At 38.1% G+C, this 17213-nt stretch overlaps 1 protein-coding gene across 1 annotated transcript; it reads right to left on the bottom strand.

The window, feature by feature from the left end:
- Positions 1-6523: 6523 nt before the first annotated feature.
- Positions 6524-16581, bottom strand: LOC125893627 (lysosomal thioesterase PPT2-A-like). The gene is made up of 8 exons (XM_049584394.1): positions 16190-16581; positions 13561-13714; positions 10582-10677; positions 10125-10232; positions 9935-10018; positions 9755-9839; positions 8329-8383; positions 6524-8171 (listed from the first exon to the last, which is right to left on the bottom strand). Exons 1-8 carry the CDS (start codon positions 16370-16372, stop codon positions 8028-8030), a joined length of 909 nt encoding a protein of 302 aa, XP_049440351.1. The 5' UTR covers positions 16373-16581; the 3' UTR covers positions 6524-8027.
- Positions 16582-17213: the final 632 nt, after the last annotated feature.

The raw sequence follows: 17213 nt of genomic DNA, 5'->3' as shown, positions 1-17213 counted from the left end.
GCCTCCTAGGCTCCAGGACCGCCATGGAAATAAGTCATGTGACCTTACTGCGTTATCCTGATGGATTTTAGTACTGTGTACTCTATCTTAATTCATCAAATCAATCAATCAACACAGTGCTTCTGTATACTGTTGTATTTCTACTGCAAAACATTTGAGTGCTTCTTTCATCACTGCTTGTTCACTATTTATAATGTGAGTGGAAATGTGCAAATTGCATAGTTGTGTCAAACAACTCTGTGCTGCATGGCTTGAAGTGTTTTACCATTTTACGAACTTATTTTGTTACTGTTTATGTCTTTATGACGTCTTGTTGTCCTTGGCTTTATCTGTAAATTTTAGGGATGACTTTACTGGTTTCAGAACTCGTCTTTGGTGTTTTGGTGCATAGACAAGAAACATATATATAGATGAGAAAAAATGACAGTAAACATATTTTTAAAAATACTATTTAAAAATATGTAGGCGCTGGAATGTTGAAAATATACTCTTGGGTATGTGCAAAGTTCACAGTATTAAGAATGGGTTAGGCTGTCTTGTATCGTTTACTAGTAACGATGAGAGCTGAATGATGAGACCATGATTTTCTCATTTATTTTAAGTTTTTCAAATTTGTAAAGGCTGTTTCATCCAGATCTTTGTACCAGTTTCTGCAGGGTGGGTGAATGGGTGGTCATAGACAACGTTTGTTTACACTCACCCATACAGTGCACCATTTCCACGCCAGCATACACCTGTGGTGGGCCAAGTGGGCAGTCTGCAAACTATGACAGTTATCATAGCCAACAGATCTGCCAGATCTGCATCTGAAGTTCAGCTGAGAGTGACAGTTATGTCACCACGACCACATGGCCCATACATACACAAACAAGTCAAGTCTCTCAAGAGTCTCTACCTGGGTACAGGTAGAGAGATGAGGTCTCTATCATGTTGTAACTAAGACATCCGCTGGAAAAAAATATTTTTTTTCACGGACCGTTTAGAGTTAATGAGTCATTACAGACACCGCTAATGGGGCTAACAGCTAATGGTTAGCCCTGCTAACCTACGATAACCATGTTATTAATTTCAGAATGTGATAGTAATGTTTGTTCAATCATTGTGTTTATAGACTTTACAAACACCAGATTAGTCTAAACGGTGATATAGTGACGTGAAAAACGTGAGATATGCATATATATATGTAGCTAAACTCCGCTAGTTTTCTACCCGGAAATATTTGTAAACAACAAGGTGATTCCCTCCGAAGGGACACTAACAACTCAAAGTACACATGAAATAAAATTTCTCCAAACACGTTTCTTGTTATTTTAGGTAGTTATTATCACGCTAATGTATGTTCAAGTGTCCATTTCCCCCGATAAGTTGGTTTTAATTCGTTATTTGATTCTATAAACACAGTCTGACCATCTCGAGCTTTTATTTTGGCACTTGCGGTGACCGGCAGTGTGAATTTGCATATTAACTAAATATTTAGTTTCACCCAGAACATTTAGATTTAACATTTAACATTTAGATTTATATTTAGCATTTAGATTTAACATTTAGATTTAGATTTAATATTTAGATTTAACATTTAGATTTAGATTCAACATTTAACATTTAGATTTAGATTTAGATTTAACATTTAGATTTAGATTTAGATTTAGTATTTAGATTTAGATTTAGATTTAGATTTAATATTTAGATTTAGATGTAGATTTAGTATTTAAATGTAGATTTAATATTTAGATTTAGATTTAGCATTTAGATTTAACATTTAGATTTAGATTTAGATTTAACATTTAACATTTAGGTGCCACATTTAATATTTAGATTTAACTATTTAATATATTTCTAAGTTAACAAATATTGCTGTAAATGTGGTAAAAGGTGACGTTAAAAAATTCACAGTACTTTTTTAAACATTGTTTGAAGCTAAATGTGGCAAAGTGTTGATGTTATTTTCAGCGTGAGCCACTTTACAAACGGCACCCCATACACCTGTGTGTGTGTGTGTGTGTGTGTGTGTGTGTGTGTGTGTGTGTGTGTGGGCGTGTGGGCATCGGGGCAAAACTCTGCCGTGCGCAATACAGACAGCAGAGGAGAATTGTAAATGTGCGACCACACAGAGACAGAAATGACATGCTGTCATGTAAATAAGATGAATAACATAAGGCTATTTAGATTATTTGATAAAAGGACAAGGTATAGACCTGTTCTATAGGCCTGGATATGACGCGTCCAGAGCTAAGACGGAAAAAAATAAAATAAAATCAGCAGCGGCGGTCATATAGTTGCATATCTGGGAAACTCTGGCGCTCCAGAGGCAGATCAGTAGGCCTACGTTAGTCATTTTTCTTTTGATGACTGAAATGTTTAACCACTAATCCGTAGCACTAGTGTGTTTATCAGTAAAATTAGAACATTTTTCACACATAAAAAGCACAAAGATGTTGAAATCTATACATATTCTGCCATCATAACATAACATCAGAATTCACCAGATTGATGCCTTGAAATCAAATGTATACAAATTTTTCTCCTGGGGGAGCATGCCCCCAGACCCCCCAGAGGCCTTTTGGTCATTTTGGTATGAATTTTGCTAAAACTGCTTAAAGGGCTCTCTTTACCTCTCACCTCAATATGTCTCAGTGAAAATGGGTTTCTAGGGTCCTTACAATAGAAAATCTCTCCCTCCTCACTCTCTCAAAAGACCATTATTGTTGTATTAAACCTACTAGTACAAAGTAGCCTGCCATAAAAAAAACTATCACCTCACTGTATAGGATTATGTACAGCCTACTATAAAGTAGCTACGAGTTAGAGTGGTCCAAGAATTAGTCAGATAATGTGAACATTTTCTGCAGCTTTCTTCAAATTCTGGACCTCACCAATTTCTAAACCCTGGCTACGGCCCTGGACATAAGCATGAAAGACTTAATGACATAAGAAGCATTATAGAGTGCAGACCCTCAAAAGTAGTAAAAAAGTAGCATGGATGCATTGTGTCTGTAGGGCAGGGGGGGTTAAGTCCAACAGTAGGCCTACATGTGGTGTGTGTATGTGTGCAGGGGGGGGGGGGGGTCACCTCCTTGACCTGCCCTGTTGATTCAGCAGTTCGATGGAATGAGGAATAACAGAAAGTTTGTATTTGTTCCTCTTGCAACTCGGCACCATAAAGCGCCTCCCGGGTGCGTGGTACAGCTGTCGAGGAAAGACTTTTCCACAGAATGACCAACTAACTTTGAGCAGATGTTCAGCAGCATTTTATTATAATACCACTGTCAGTAATAACAATATTAATGATAGTAAAATCATTGTTAATTATTATTTGCTGAGGTCCCAGTTCAATAACCTGTGCACCACCATTAAAGCCAATGTATCTACTTGCAAGTAATACAAAGTATCCGAGTATATTTACACAAGTACTACACTTCAGTACAGTTTTGAGGTAGGAACCTTAACTTTACCTGAGTATTTCCATTTTCTCCTACTTTATATATTGGACTTTTTATTCCAGTGCATTTATTTGGTAACTTTAGCCCCGCCTTTACCAGCTGCAACATGAAAGTGATGTACACATCAGCACATAACTACTACTGCACTTTTACTCAAGTATTCAAGTTTTGAATACAAGACTTTATTATATTTTATTTCATTTCATTGTATTTTATTTCTATTGTTAAGTAGGTGTATTTTATTAGGTTAATTGGTGTAATTAGTAGCATATTACAGCAATTATTAGTAGCATGTGCATGTCAGCCTTCTAGGCTCCAGGACCGCCATGGAAATAAGTCATGTGACCTTACTGCGTTATCCTGATGGATTTTAGTACTGTATGCACGTTTGTGTACTCTATCTTAATTCATCAAATCAATCAATCAACACAGTGCTTCTGTATACTGTTGTATTTCTACTGCAAAACATTTGAGTGCTTCTTTCATCACTGCTTGTTCACTTATTTATAATGTGAGTGGAAATGTGCAAATTGCATAGTTGTGTCAAACAACTCTGTGCTGCATGGCTTGAAGTGTTTTACCATTTTACGAACTTATTTTGTTACTGTTTATGTCTTCATGACGTCTTGTTGTCCTTGGCTTTATCTGTAAATTTTAGGGATCACTTTACTGGTTTCAGAACTCGTCTTTGGTGTTTTGGTGCATAGACAAGAAACATATATATAGATGAGAAAAAATGACAGTAAACATATTTTTAAAAATACTATTTAAAAATATGTAGGCGCTGGAATGTTGAAAAATATACTCTTGGGTATGTGCAAAGTTCACAGTATTAAGAATGGGTTAGGCTGTCTTGTAGCGTTTACTAGTAACGATGAGAGCTGAATGATGAGACCATGATTTTCTCATTTATTTTAAGTTTTTCAAATTTGTAAAGGCTGTTTCATCCAGATCTTTGTACCAGTTTCTGCAGGGTGGGTGAATGGGTGGTCATAGACAACGTTTGTTTACACTCACCCATACAGTGCACCATTTCCACGCCAGCATACACCTGTGGTGGGCCAAGTGGGCAGTCTGCATACCATTTGACAGTTATCATAGCCAACAGATCTGCCAGATCTGCATCTGAAGTTCAGCTGTGAGAGTGACAGTTATGTGATCACGACCACATGGCCCATACATACACAAACAAGTCAAAGGAGACTGATGTGACAGAGGACTGATGAATGTCTTTCAGGCTTTGGAGCTGGTGAATGTGACGTCACAAGCCAAACACCTGAGCTAGCTGGTGCTGTAAAGTCTTACGCTTATGTGATCTGACCCGTTCACCAAAGTTACATAATAGTGGAGGAACAAGCATTCAGGGCGCAGAGTAGGAATGACAGGGGTACCATTCTTCCTATCACAATTCAGTGGACTGAACTGCTTTGGTGAATCAAAAATGCCATGCATGATGATGACAGGCCTGTATCTGTCAGTGTAAACCCCTGTGAGCACCAGCAGCAGCAGCAGCAGCAGCACCGGTGATCCGCGGATGATCGGCGGAGTCTTCGTCATCTCTCTACCTGGGTACAGGTGAGACCTCTGACCTTTGGCCCCGCAGTGATGAGGTCTTTTACAGTCCTGATGATGAGTATCGATCTCTTTCAACTTTTATTTGTAGACTTGGAGAGCATGCGCGCCTCCTTCCTCATCACTCCTGCTGTGGTGTGTGTGTGTCTGTGTTGAGTTAGGCCTACTGGCACTGACTCCTCCAGCTTTTAAGATAAGATAATAGGCTACTTTATTGTCTGGTTGCACAGAAATGTGCTTCTCCAGCTCACAATCTGTCATCCATCCACAAGCAGGACACAATAAAAACATAAGACAAAAGCATGGCCGTAGCCAGCTATGAGGTCACTGAGGTCCGGACCTCGGTAAAAATTTCAAAGAGAAAAAAACAGAAGAAGCCCCAAACAGCATAGTAAACATATTAACACAGCTTTTATTTCTCCAAAAATCGTCCAGATATAAAATGCCTCCGGTAAATGAACGTCACTCTGTAGCACACCAGCTGGAGTGCCTACTGAGAATTCTTTGGCTTTGTTATGTACGTGGTTGGGTCAGGAAAATGCGTCCAGAGTCGTGTGCTCACCTGTGTGTGTGCATGCGTGCGGCGTGCGTGTGTGGTCCACCTTTAACATTTGGGATATAAAATGTCATCACTTCATTATTTTATCCTCTTTGACATTTGTGTGTTTTGTCCTAATAAACGCATGAATTCTTAAGTTATGGCCAAAACATGTTTCACGAGGTCACAGTTACCTTGACCTTTGATCTTGACCACCAAAATCGAATCAGTTTGTTCTTGACTCCAAGTGGATGTTTGCGCCAAATATGGGGAAATTCCCTGAGGGCCTTCATGAGATATCACATTTAAGAGAATGCAATAGACTGGGGCACAGAGACCTTTGATCACTAAATCCAGGTCAGTTCATTATTAAGTCAAGGTGAACATTTGTGCCAAATTACAAAAAAATCCTCCAGGTGTTCTTGAGATATCATGCTTGCAAGAATAAGACAGACGAGGTCACAGAGACCTTGACCTTTGACCACCAAATTCTAATCAGTTCATGCTTGAGTCCAAGTGGATGTTTGTGCCAAAAATGGGGAAATTCCCTCAAGGCTTTCATGAGATATCACATTCAAGACAATGCAATAGACTGGGGCACAGAGACCTTGACCTCTGACTCTTGACCATCAAATTCCAATCAGTTCATCATTTAGTACAAGTGAACGTTTGTGCCAAATTAAAAAAAAAAAAAAAAAAAAAAATCTTTCAGATTTTCTTGAGATATCATGCTCCCAAGTATAGGACAGACGAGGTCACAGCGACCTTAGCCTTTGACCTATGACCACCAAAATCTAATCTGCGCATTGTTGAGTCCAAGCTGACGTTTGTGCCTAATTTAAAGAAATCTGTCAAGGAAGTCTTGATAATAGTGTTCACAAGAATGGGACGGATACACGGATGGACAACCTGAAAATATTATGCCTCTGGCCATAGTTGTCAAAAAAGTAGAAACAATACATCTGACATTTACAATTACAAATTTAATGTTTGTTAAGGTAATTAAATACATTACAGTGTCGCAAGGTTTCTACTCTTATGGACAGTCACCTTTTATAACTCAGCGTTAACATCAGGTGTGGATTATTTCTTAGTTACTGAGTGTGATTGTTACATCCCAACACCACATTTCACAGTAGAAACAGGGCTCCCCAACATCATCCAACAGCATGCAGCCAAATCAGGAGCCTCTTAGTGCAAAAACAGAGACTTTCCAATGGAGAAGAAAGGAGTGAAGTATACTAATCAATTCACAACTTTAATTATGCAAATAGACTAATGTTTCAACACCACCATGTCTTCGCCAGGGTCAGAAAGAGCACAGAAAAAACACACACTTCATAGTATTACACTTCACATCACATGTTTACACTTTAAAAAGATAACCACAAAGTTCTGACAGTATGGGAAAATAAACAAACATGTAGAGATAATAATTTAGAGACAGGTGTTCCCAAGCTTGTGCTCAATATTTGAACACAGATATAAACATTTTAAATATCCTTAAAGGGCAACTACGCCATTTTAAAAATCCATACATGTTATTGCTGTGGTCAACATGAGCAACTGTCTCTCAAATCCAAGAACTAGACTGCTGAAACTCAAATTTATGACATCATTAGTATAAAGTCTGTGGCTGCTCCATAGACAGTGAATGGTGAGAGATATTAGATGACACTCAGAGCATCCAGGGGAATGTTCTGAGTGTATGGGAACATTTTTTGTTTCAGAACCGACAACACTACTGTAGAAGACAGCTAATATGAGACGGGATCCACAAAAGCATGCTCCCATTCACTGTCTATGGAGCAGCCCCAGACTTTATACCCTATGACATCACAAGATTGAGACTTCTCTGGCTATGAGAGAGAGCAGCTCATGTTCACAAATGTCGACTGAACTTTTCTGGGTCATGGAAGTGACATATTGGAATTCTTAATTTTGGTGGTGCTCCTCTTTAAAAGGTCAATAAAAACCAAGTTACATGAGACATAAACATAATTATAATCTGCTCTGTGTGTGACAAAACTCTCATCACGTCTGAGAGTTTCATCCCAAGGAGTGCAGGGCAGATCAGTCTTTGGATCCTTTGCAAGACTTCCACAGTACCAGAAGCTTCCACCAGAGGGCAGCAGCTGATTGGTCATTGCTAACGTGCTGCCACAGAGCATGGCTCACTGTGTCACTTCAGACTATTGGCTTTTGCCTGACAAGCCATAAAATCCCATCAGACAATGAACCTGGAATTTTACAAGCAAAAGGCCTCAAAATTTGTTATATTTAATGTATATTGTGATGTATATTTAAAACTACAGTATTAAGACACCCCCACCCGCACTGTCACAAAGGAAAGCTTTGGAAAAAGACTATAATTGCTGCTATTTTAATATGATTTTTGTTACCTCTATGTTTATATGGTCACTGTCTTGTATAAAAACCATATAATGATATAAGTTTGTTGAGATATAAGTTTGCTCTCATGTGAGCCACTTCTCTATGCAGCTCCTGAACACTGTGTCGTTGGAGTGCCAGCTGGTATGCTTCACTCCAGAGTGCACACACGTCGACACATCCCCACGAGCGTCCAGCGTCTTCAGCCCAAACGTATCGTTCTTGTAAAACTTTCAAAGGCAGAGAAGAAGAGAAAGATGGGTTATTACAAAATAAGAAGAGAGAGACTTCTACCATGTGAACGAGGGTCTAGAGTAGAAACAAAGATAGTTTTCCAGTTGATTTACCAGTAATGCAGTGGTGTATATACAGTGATTTGCAACTTACCTCCTGGTTCCTCATTTCTATGATGTTTTCGTTGCTGTCATAGAATCCAAACTGGCTGTTTAGAGAAGAGGAGACAGTAGTTCAGGTAAAAAGGTTTCGAAATTACTACTACACTTTTGACCAGAAACTCAACAAACATTTTGAAAGCTTTCTGAGTGAACACTTCCTTGTCTTTCACCTGTATGGAGGACACAAATGACCAGTACAAATAAATAAATAAATAAATAAATAATTAAATTCTATTTGTTGTTTGTGTGGGTTTTTTTTTTTTAACTTTTTACATGGCTGCAATGAATATATTAATATAAAATAATAATAAAAATAAATAAAAATAAAATAATAAAAACATAAATAAATAAATGCATAAATAAAACAATAAAATAATTAGTAAATGTAGAAATTTATATGGAAATGAAAAGATAAATAGATAATAAATCAAAATAAAATAAATAAATGTATAAATAAATAATTTTTAATTTTTTTAACATTTCATTTAAAATCATAAATGCTACAATAAATAAATGCATAAATAAAAGAATAAAATAATCAGTAAATGTAGAAATTTATATGGAAATGAAAAGATAAATAGATAATAAATCAAAATCAAAATAAATAAATGTATAAATAAATAATTTCTATTTTTTTAACATTTCATTTAAAATCATAAATGCTACAATAAATAAATGCATAAATAAAAGAATAAAAGAATTAGTAAATGTCAGAAGTTATATGGAAATGAGAAGATAAATAGATAATAATAAAAATCAAAATAAATAAATGCATAAATAAATACATTTTTTAAAGAAGTGATAAATGATAAATACATGAATACATACATATAAAAAGTTCATAAACAGGATATAAATAAATATCTTAAATTCATTCCAACACTTTTTGTACAGCTACATTTATTTATTCCTGTAGCCTACATCTGTGTCTGTGTGATTATAAAGCAGTAAGTCCTACATTCTTCATTCATTTATGGATTTATTTATGTAATTTATTTTTTTATAATTTTTTTTATCTTTTAATGTATTTTTTCTGTATTTATTTATCTATGTATTTATTCATTGTGTATTTATTTATTCCTGTTTTTATTCATTAACATATCTATTGACACTTACATCAGTTTTCAGCCTCATTACATTTACACAAGCTGCCCTCTAATGGTTGGAGGCTGTACCTGCAGCCTGAGAGGCAGACCTGCAGACAAGACTTTAGACTCTAAAAATACTGGAAACTCCTCTGCACGTTTTTCAGGTTGAAAGCTAATTTAATGCATAATATATATATAGTCAGTTTATCTCCCCCAAAAAATAGTGATATTATTGTTGTCATTGTAAGCTACTACACCCACCACTGATTAATTAGGCTTTTTTATAACAGGCACATTAAAATAAAAGAACGTTCATATAAATGATAAAACCTGGACTGCCACGGTGTTATGACGCCATCGTCTGGTCCTCCAATCAGCACAAGCTTCTTGATCCGCAGGAAGTTTTTCCTCCAGTCTGAGGACGTGAAGTTAATAAAAAAGCATTACTGTAAATTGTTACCGTACATCCACAGGTACACAGCACATAATGACAGTAGTTCATTCCACAACCTTTCATGTCGTCGTGAAGACTGTCACCATTGAGCTTGGGCAGAAAGCTGTTGCCCTGCAGGTAGCGGTAGCGATGGTGAGGGTCTGTGGGGAAAAGAAGAATATATGTTGTGGTATCTTTGCAAGATGTGAATGTAATATCACCAGCAGGTTCTCCTCAGTTAAAGGTAAATATGTTCAGCTTTCTCACCGTTCCAGTAGTCGCAGATAGAAACTTTCTGTCCCACTCTGTTGTAGCAAATATGAAACAGTGTCGTCTTTATCCAGTTGGGAAAAACCCACCTCAGGTATTCTGTGTCTGTGGAGTAAGACAGTAATTTGCAGTTTAAGATATATTACAAATCAATCCACTTTTGCAAAATGACAGCAGTCCAAGGGCAAATTAATAAACTTTAACATTAATAATATTTACCCTGACACCTTATTTACATTCAGAGTTGAAAAAAAAGTCCTGATGTGACTTAATTTATTATCATTGTGAATAAGAAAATGGTCGATGGGCCACCTGGCACTGAATTGCAGGTCACATTTGGCTATAAAGGTATCACTGCATTACTGTTTAAGGTTCTGATGAATTAACTGTGAGTCCTAAAAAGTCATCATTCCCTGGAGGACAAGGATTACACAGTGAAATAAAGCTCCCTGACCTCCGTACTGCCCGGCGAGTGGTGATGACAGTGAAATGAAGGTGTCAACGTTGTGGTTTGGAGCCATGGAGAGAAGTGCTCGACAAATAAGACCACCTTAGAAAGAAAAGGAGAGGACACAACGTCAAGAATGCTTCAACAAACCAGTGCGTGTATCTGATCTGATGCAGTGATGGTTACCAAGTGGGCAGAAGCGCTGCCATGGGGGGACTAGAAGGGGCCATGACCACCCTTACACAATTGCTGCCCCCGTTCGTAAATGCTGTTTCCTCTAAACTTTTGAGTACATAGAAACATAAACTGAAGAACTGTAAGAACTGTGAGCTGCTTGGTTAAAACATGGCACTTATTTCGGTTTGCTAGAAATGAGGACGTGAAAGTTGAAGGCCTGGGGTGTATAGATACTGCTCCTTAACTTTAATGTGTGTGTGTGTGTGTGTGTGTGTGTGTAATGAAGTAAAATACACTCATGGTGATTATTTTGTTAGACTGACCTTCGGGTAACAGACACTGTCTCCCCGTAGTCAAAATGAACAGATAATACAACATCCATATTTGTCTAACATAATCTCACAGTGACAGTTTATCTTGGTGTTTGACAGACTGAGTGACGCCTCTTTAAATAGACACTCAGTTTACACCCAACTCAAACTAATGTGGTCTAATCCAGCAGTCCTGCATCAACGTCTACCTTTATGAAGGTTATAATGTTCAGTGTTTTGTTTAAATTATTGTGGAGAGGTGTTACTTGAGCTTTGTGGTCATTTTGGAGGATGTAGTTTGTGATGCTGATGAACAGTTTTGCGTAACACAGAAAGGTGTTTCTATTATTTAGTCCACTCCACTGAGACAAAACCATTGAGAGTAATGCCAGTGACAGGCTCAAGGACACTTTGGATTGGACCACCTATCCTGCAGTTCATGGACGATCAGCTTTGCTCTGTGTTTTGTTTTCACCTTGAGGCTATTTATTCAGGGAAGTTGCACTGAGAGGAAGCTTCACTTCTGCAGGACCGCTCCGATCGCATTTGCACAGCTGCACAAATACACACCAGAAAGCTGCCCAGTGAAACCACACTGTGATCTTCTGGCTGCTGACCAGCTCCACTGAAGCAGGTGGAGTCGAGGGCCTTGCTCAAAGGCACCTCAGTGGCGGTAATGAGGGATGGGCAAGTGCTGCTATTTCACTTTAAAAACCCAATCACCAGATAAAAAGTTGGCACTGTATATTACATGTCCACATTATCATGTACATACAGTGATGCTTTATGTTTTATCACTGCTGTGGTTAACATGTGATTAGGCGGGGGCGTCGGTAGTGTAGTGGATAGTGCCGCCGCCCCATGTACAGAGGCAGCTGCAGCAGCTTCAAATCCAGCTCACAGCCCTTTGCTGCATGTCAGTCCCCACTCTCTCTCTGTCTCCCCATTTCACTTTCTGTCCTGTCATTAAAGGCAAAAAAGCCCACAAAAATAATTTAAAACAAAAACATAACATGTGGTTAGGTTTAGGAATGAAAATCACTTGGTTATGATCAAGAAAAGATCCTGTTTTGGCCTAAAAAACAGTCTTGGTGGCACAAGCCCACCTGGAAAAGCAGCAATATCTCAGTAAAAAGCAACTGTGTTTCGTGGCACTATCCCCACTGGGAAAACAGCGACAGGTCACTGAAAAACACCCACATTTGGTGCTTAAAAACTTGCTGTTGTCTCACCTAACCACCATCCCCTTCACCTGCCAGTGACGAAGTCATCTGATACCTCTGTCACTTTAGAAATGACAATATCTGGGGCATTGGTGGCTTGTCACTCCAGCCTGTGACCCTTTGCTGCATGTCATCCCCTCTCCCTTCCACTTTCATACTTAAACCATATTGATAACACTGTAAGTAGAATGGGAAGGGGAGTGTCAGTTGCAAGAAGAATTTCAAGAGGTATGCCACTGGAAGTTATCAAACAGGTCCTAAATGCTTTAGTGCTGTCACAGCTAGATTATTGTTGTGTAATATGGTCGAGTGCTTCTATGAAGGACATGAGAAAACTGCAAGTTGTTCAAAATAAAGCAGCACGTTGTGCATTACAGTGTTCTTACACAACCAACGTGAAGGACATGCATAACAGCCTGAGATGGTTAACTGTAAGACAGAGGGCTCATTATGTTTTGTTAAACTTTTTGAGAAACATTATGGTAACACAGTCTCCGAGGATATTGTATAGAAGGTTATTGCCTAATTTTGCTCAACATGAACATCAAACGAGACATGCAACTGAAGGAAGGTGTCGCTCCAGACTTCTTTCTTTGGTGTTGTTGTTGTTTATGTTTTTTACTATTTGTATTGGCGAAAATGGAAAATGGAAAGTGGAGAGAAACCTGTGGCTATGCATACCAGAAATGTACAGATTTATGAATTTTATTGTACTTGATTCAAATAAGTGAACTATTGTTTGTTTGGTTTGTATTGTATTGTATGTTGTACTGTATTGTATATGTGTATTGTATGTATATGTGTGATTTGTTTGATGTTGTGATGTGAGAAGATTGGGCACCAGGAAGAATAGCCTTGTTTATAACAAGTGCTAATGGTGATTCCTAATAAAATGAAATGAAATGAAAAACTGTCCTATTAATTAAAGGCAAAATGCCCCCAAACATATCTTTAAAAAAAAAAGAAAAGAAATGGCGATATGAAACATATGAAATGTGTGACTGTAAAAAAAATAAACCGGTTGACAAACGTCTGAGAAGCATGTGAGCACAGCAAAAGAACTCTGGATGATTTATTCCTAACGTTGGGTTTGGGAGAAACAGATCTGAAATTAGTAATCTCCAAAAGCTGATTTATTTCTGATGAGACAAAGATAAGACTATTATGAGCAGCAAACTTTTCCCTCTGGGTCTGGTTCTCTGCTGTTACATTCATGGCTACAGGATGGCAGTGGTGTGTGTGCACAGTGTGAGTATGTAATTGTGTGAGTGGACCTTGTGAGAAGCAAAGAAGATGGACGCCATCAGGAGCGTTCTGCACGATGGAGTCAAAGACTTTCCTGATGCCTTGAACCTGCTTCCACAGTGGCTTCAGACTCTCCAGGTTATTGTACAAGTCAATCACCGTCACCTCCGTGCCTGGGTGCACCTGGGAATTACATTAAAAAACAAGACACAGAGTAACAGAAACACAGTGATGGCTGATTCAATCAGCTGTCAGCTTGATGACTGATAATGTTATCAGCCCGCTCAGTCAGATGTGGGTACATGTGAGAACATTCTTCTGAAATAAAACTGATTTTGAGGAATAGAGAATAACAGCAGAACAGAAAGTGTTATCTTGAAACTGCTTGCTGATTTTCACTTCACCTAAAGTCTCACTTTAGGATAATCTGTCACCTACTGTAGATCTAAAGTCATACATTCAATGAACGTCTACTTAATCTGACTGCTCACACAGGGGTGGATTATCAGACAATGGGTCCCTGGGCACAGATAGGGCCCCACCACCTAATCTTCATAGGTGCAAAACACATAGACTTTATACTTGTTAAAGGGATCCAAGACAGTCCAACAAAAATCAGTCAACATGAACAACTCTCCCACATAAAAAAACTAAAGCACTAAAACTCAAATGTGTGATGTCATAGTTTATAAAGTCTGGAGCTCTAGATGATGAGAGCACCCAGGGCAACATTTACTATCAAGAGAGCCATTTATGACCAAAAGTAATAAACACAAAATCTGTCTGGAGCCACAAAACATTTTTTTAGCTTTCTAATGAAGGTAACACAGACTATTGGGTCATTGAGCCATTTAACATCACTAGTAGGTCTAAATGAGCATCCATTAATAGGTTTCACCACAAGTTGCCTATTCTGCAGTGGGCTATTTATGATTTATATTATTTTTAACTTTGCAGAGTGGGTGGTACAAGCAAATGGAAATGTCCACACACTATCAAATTCTGTATTCTCCACTGAAACTTTACTTTTTTTGGATTTGGAATCCATAGCTACCACCGCTCTTAAGGTTTGGCCAGATTTGTAGAAATAAGTATCAGGCCCATGATGTTAGAAGCACATTTTAATAGAAGAAATGTGTAGAATTTCTTTAGAACTGAGATCACTGCAATAAAATAAAGCTCATTTGGGTTTAAAAAACAAAACAAGCACTCTGTGGGGCCACAAAATCAGGCTCCTATTCATTGCCTATGGAGCAGCTCTAGACTTTATACTCTATGACACCACATGTTTGAGACTTACTTCTCTGGTTTCAGGCTTTGACGGAGAGTAGCTCACAAATACTGGCCATTGAAATAACATACTGGAATTGTTAATAATCTTTTTGTGTTGTTGGTTGAAATGCATCTTTTTGTGGTTTTGTATCTCTTTGAGGTCATTTTGAATCACTTCCTGGTCAAGAACCTGTTAATTTAAGTGACATTTTGCAGGTGGCACCCCCTTAACCTCTGTGCCCTTTCTGTGCACCGTAGGCCCGTTCAATAATCCTTTAATGTGCTCACACAGTTTAAATGATCAACATCAAGCCTCAGCAATGAGTGAAAAACTGCGTGAGAATTAAAACAGGTTTACAAGTTCCTTAAAATAAAATGCATAAACATCTGGACCATCATTCATATCTACATACATTTACTGAACTGTACTTGAGTACAATTTTAAGGTGTTTGTACATTACTTGAGTGTACGCTACTCTATGGTGTTACGACATGTCAGAGGGCAATATCATAGGGGAGAGTGGGGTCAGTTGGGACAGAGGGACAGTTACAGGGTTAGAAAGCAACTATGCCTGTATCATTCACCATGCTCATACTGAGCCAAACCCTTTTCACTTCCAACCTCACAGTGCACACCTTCTGACCAGTCCTCACATTTCAGTCGCAGTTTTGAAATCTATAGCATGTAAATACATTTTTTGCTCTTTGCTATTTTTGTTCAGCCGTACTTTTTTTTTTAGCTATGCCACATACAAATGTTAGAAAAATGATTACCTCGCACAGGAAAGTTGGAACGATTTTGTTTATAGTTCTTGTTAAAAATGAATAAAAAGTAGACAAAAAAACTCTAATAATCCTCGATAAATTGTTAGCAGGCACCTGTATCTGTTCAGCAATCAAATAATTAGGTTATTTCATGTTGATACAAAAATGTCCCAACCAACCCTGTGCTCCCCTACTTTTTACTCCACTACATTTGTTTCATAACTTTAGTTAGCGGTGGTGTAGTGGAGGGTATACTCAGGTATATGGGGTATAACCACTTCTTTTTCTATCCAGTTACAGTGTACCCACCTATCAGCTAAAAAGCCATTGTAATACATAGGAGAGTATGCCCACTTCCTCATCGGTAATCTACCTAGTAGTACACCCACCTCATCAGTTACCACTACATTACTGCTTGTTAGGTTATATTACTGTTAGGTTAAGTGCATTTTGATATCAGTACTTGTGCACTTTCACTTTGGCAACACTTTGAATGCAGGACTTTGACTTGAGTAAAACACCTGAGTGCTTCTTCCACCAGATTTTTCTATGAATTCGAGAAGTCAGTTCCCAAAATTAAACACCTTGTACAAGTTTGCACACGCTTTAAAGATGTCCTACCTTGCTTATGAAAAGAGACATCGTTCTGAACTGCTTTGGTGAATCAAAAATGCCATGCATGATGATGACAGGCTTATACCCGTCAATGTAAACCCCTGTGAGCACCATCAGCAGCAGAAGCAGCAGCACCGGTGATCCGCGGATGATCGACGGAGTCTTCGTCATCTCTCTACCCGGGCCCATATTGAGACCTCTGGCCGCGCAGACTGGAGGAGAAGGGACCGCAGGGAGACTTTGGCCCCGCGGTGATGAAGTCTTTTACAGTCCTGATGATGAGTATCGATCTCTTGCAACTTTTGTTTGTAGACTTGGAGAGCATGCGCGCCTCCTTCCTCATCACTCCCGCTGTAGTGGTATCGTGTGTGTGTGTGTGTGTGTGTGTGTGTGTGTGTGTGTGTGTGTGTGTGTTGACAATCACATCCGTTTTCGATGTTGAGTTACTGGCACTGACTCCTCCAGTTTAGACCCACATTAGTCTGTATTAAAGACTCAATGAAAAGAATGTAGTATTTAACATTTCATTATAATAGCCTACCACTATCAATAATAACAATATTAATGATAGTAAAATCATTGTTAATTATTATTTACTGAGGTCCCAGTTCACCAACCTGTGCACCACCATTAAAGCCAATGTATCTACTTGCAAGTAATACAAAGTATCCGAGTATATTTACACAAGTACTACACTTCAGTACAGTTTTGAGGTAGGAACCTTAACTTTACCTGAGTATTTCCATTTTCTCCTACTTTATATATTGGACTTTTTATTACAGTGCATTTACTTGGTAACTTTAGCCCCGCCTTTACCAGCTGCAACATTAAAGTGATGTACACATCAGCACATAACTACTACTGCACTTTTACTCAAGTATTCAAGTTTTGAATACAAGACTTTATTATATTTTATTTAATTTCATGTATTTTATTTCTATTGTTAAGTAGGTGTATTTTATTAGGTTAATTGGTGTAATTAGTAACATATTACACCAATTATTAGTAGCATGTGCATGTCAGCCTCCTA

The sequence above is a fragment of the Epinephelus fuscoguttatus genome, linkage group LG8 (genome assembly GCF_011397635.1).
Source record: "Epinephelus fuscoguttatus linkage group LG8, E.fuscoguttatus.final_Chr_v1".
Taxonomy (NCBI): Eukaryota; Metazoa; Chordata; class Actinopteri; order Perciformes; family Serranidae; genus Epinephelus; species Epinephelus fuscoguttatus.
This window is presented reverse-complemented; position numbering and strand designations above follow the sequence as displayed.

Bases quoted from the DNA above. Each gene is read 5' to 3' on its own strand.
- LOC125893627 (XM_049584394.1), bottom strand. From the start codon at position 16,372: ATGGGCCCGGGTAGAGAGATGACGAAGACTCCGTCGATCATCCGCGGA. The intron at 10,233-10,581 runs GTCAGGGAGCTT...CTTACTCCACAG, and splicing joins ACTCGCCGGGCAGTACGGAG to ACACAGAATACCTGAGGTGG. The intron at 10,019-10,124 runs GTGAGAAAGCTG...TTTTCCCCACAG, and splicing joins TATCTGCGACTACTGGAACG to ACCCTCACCATCGCTACCGC.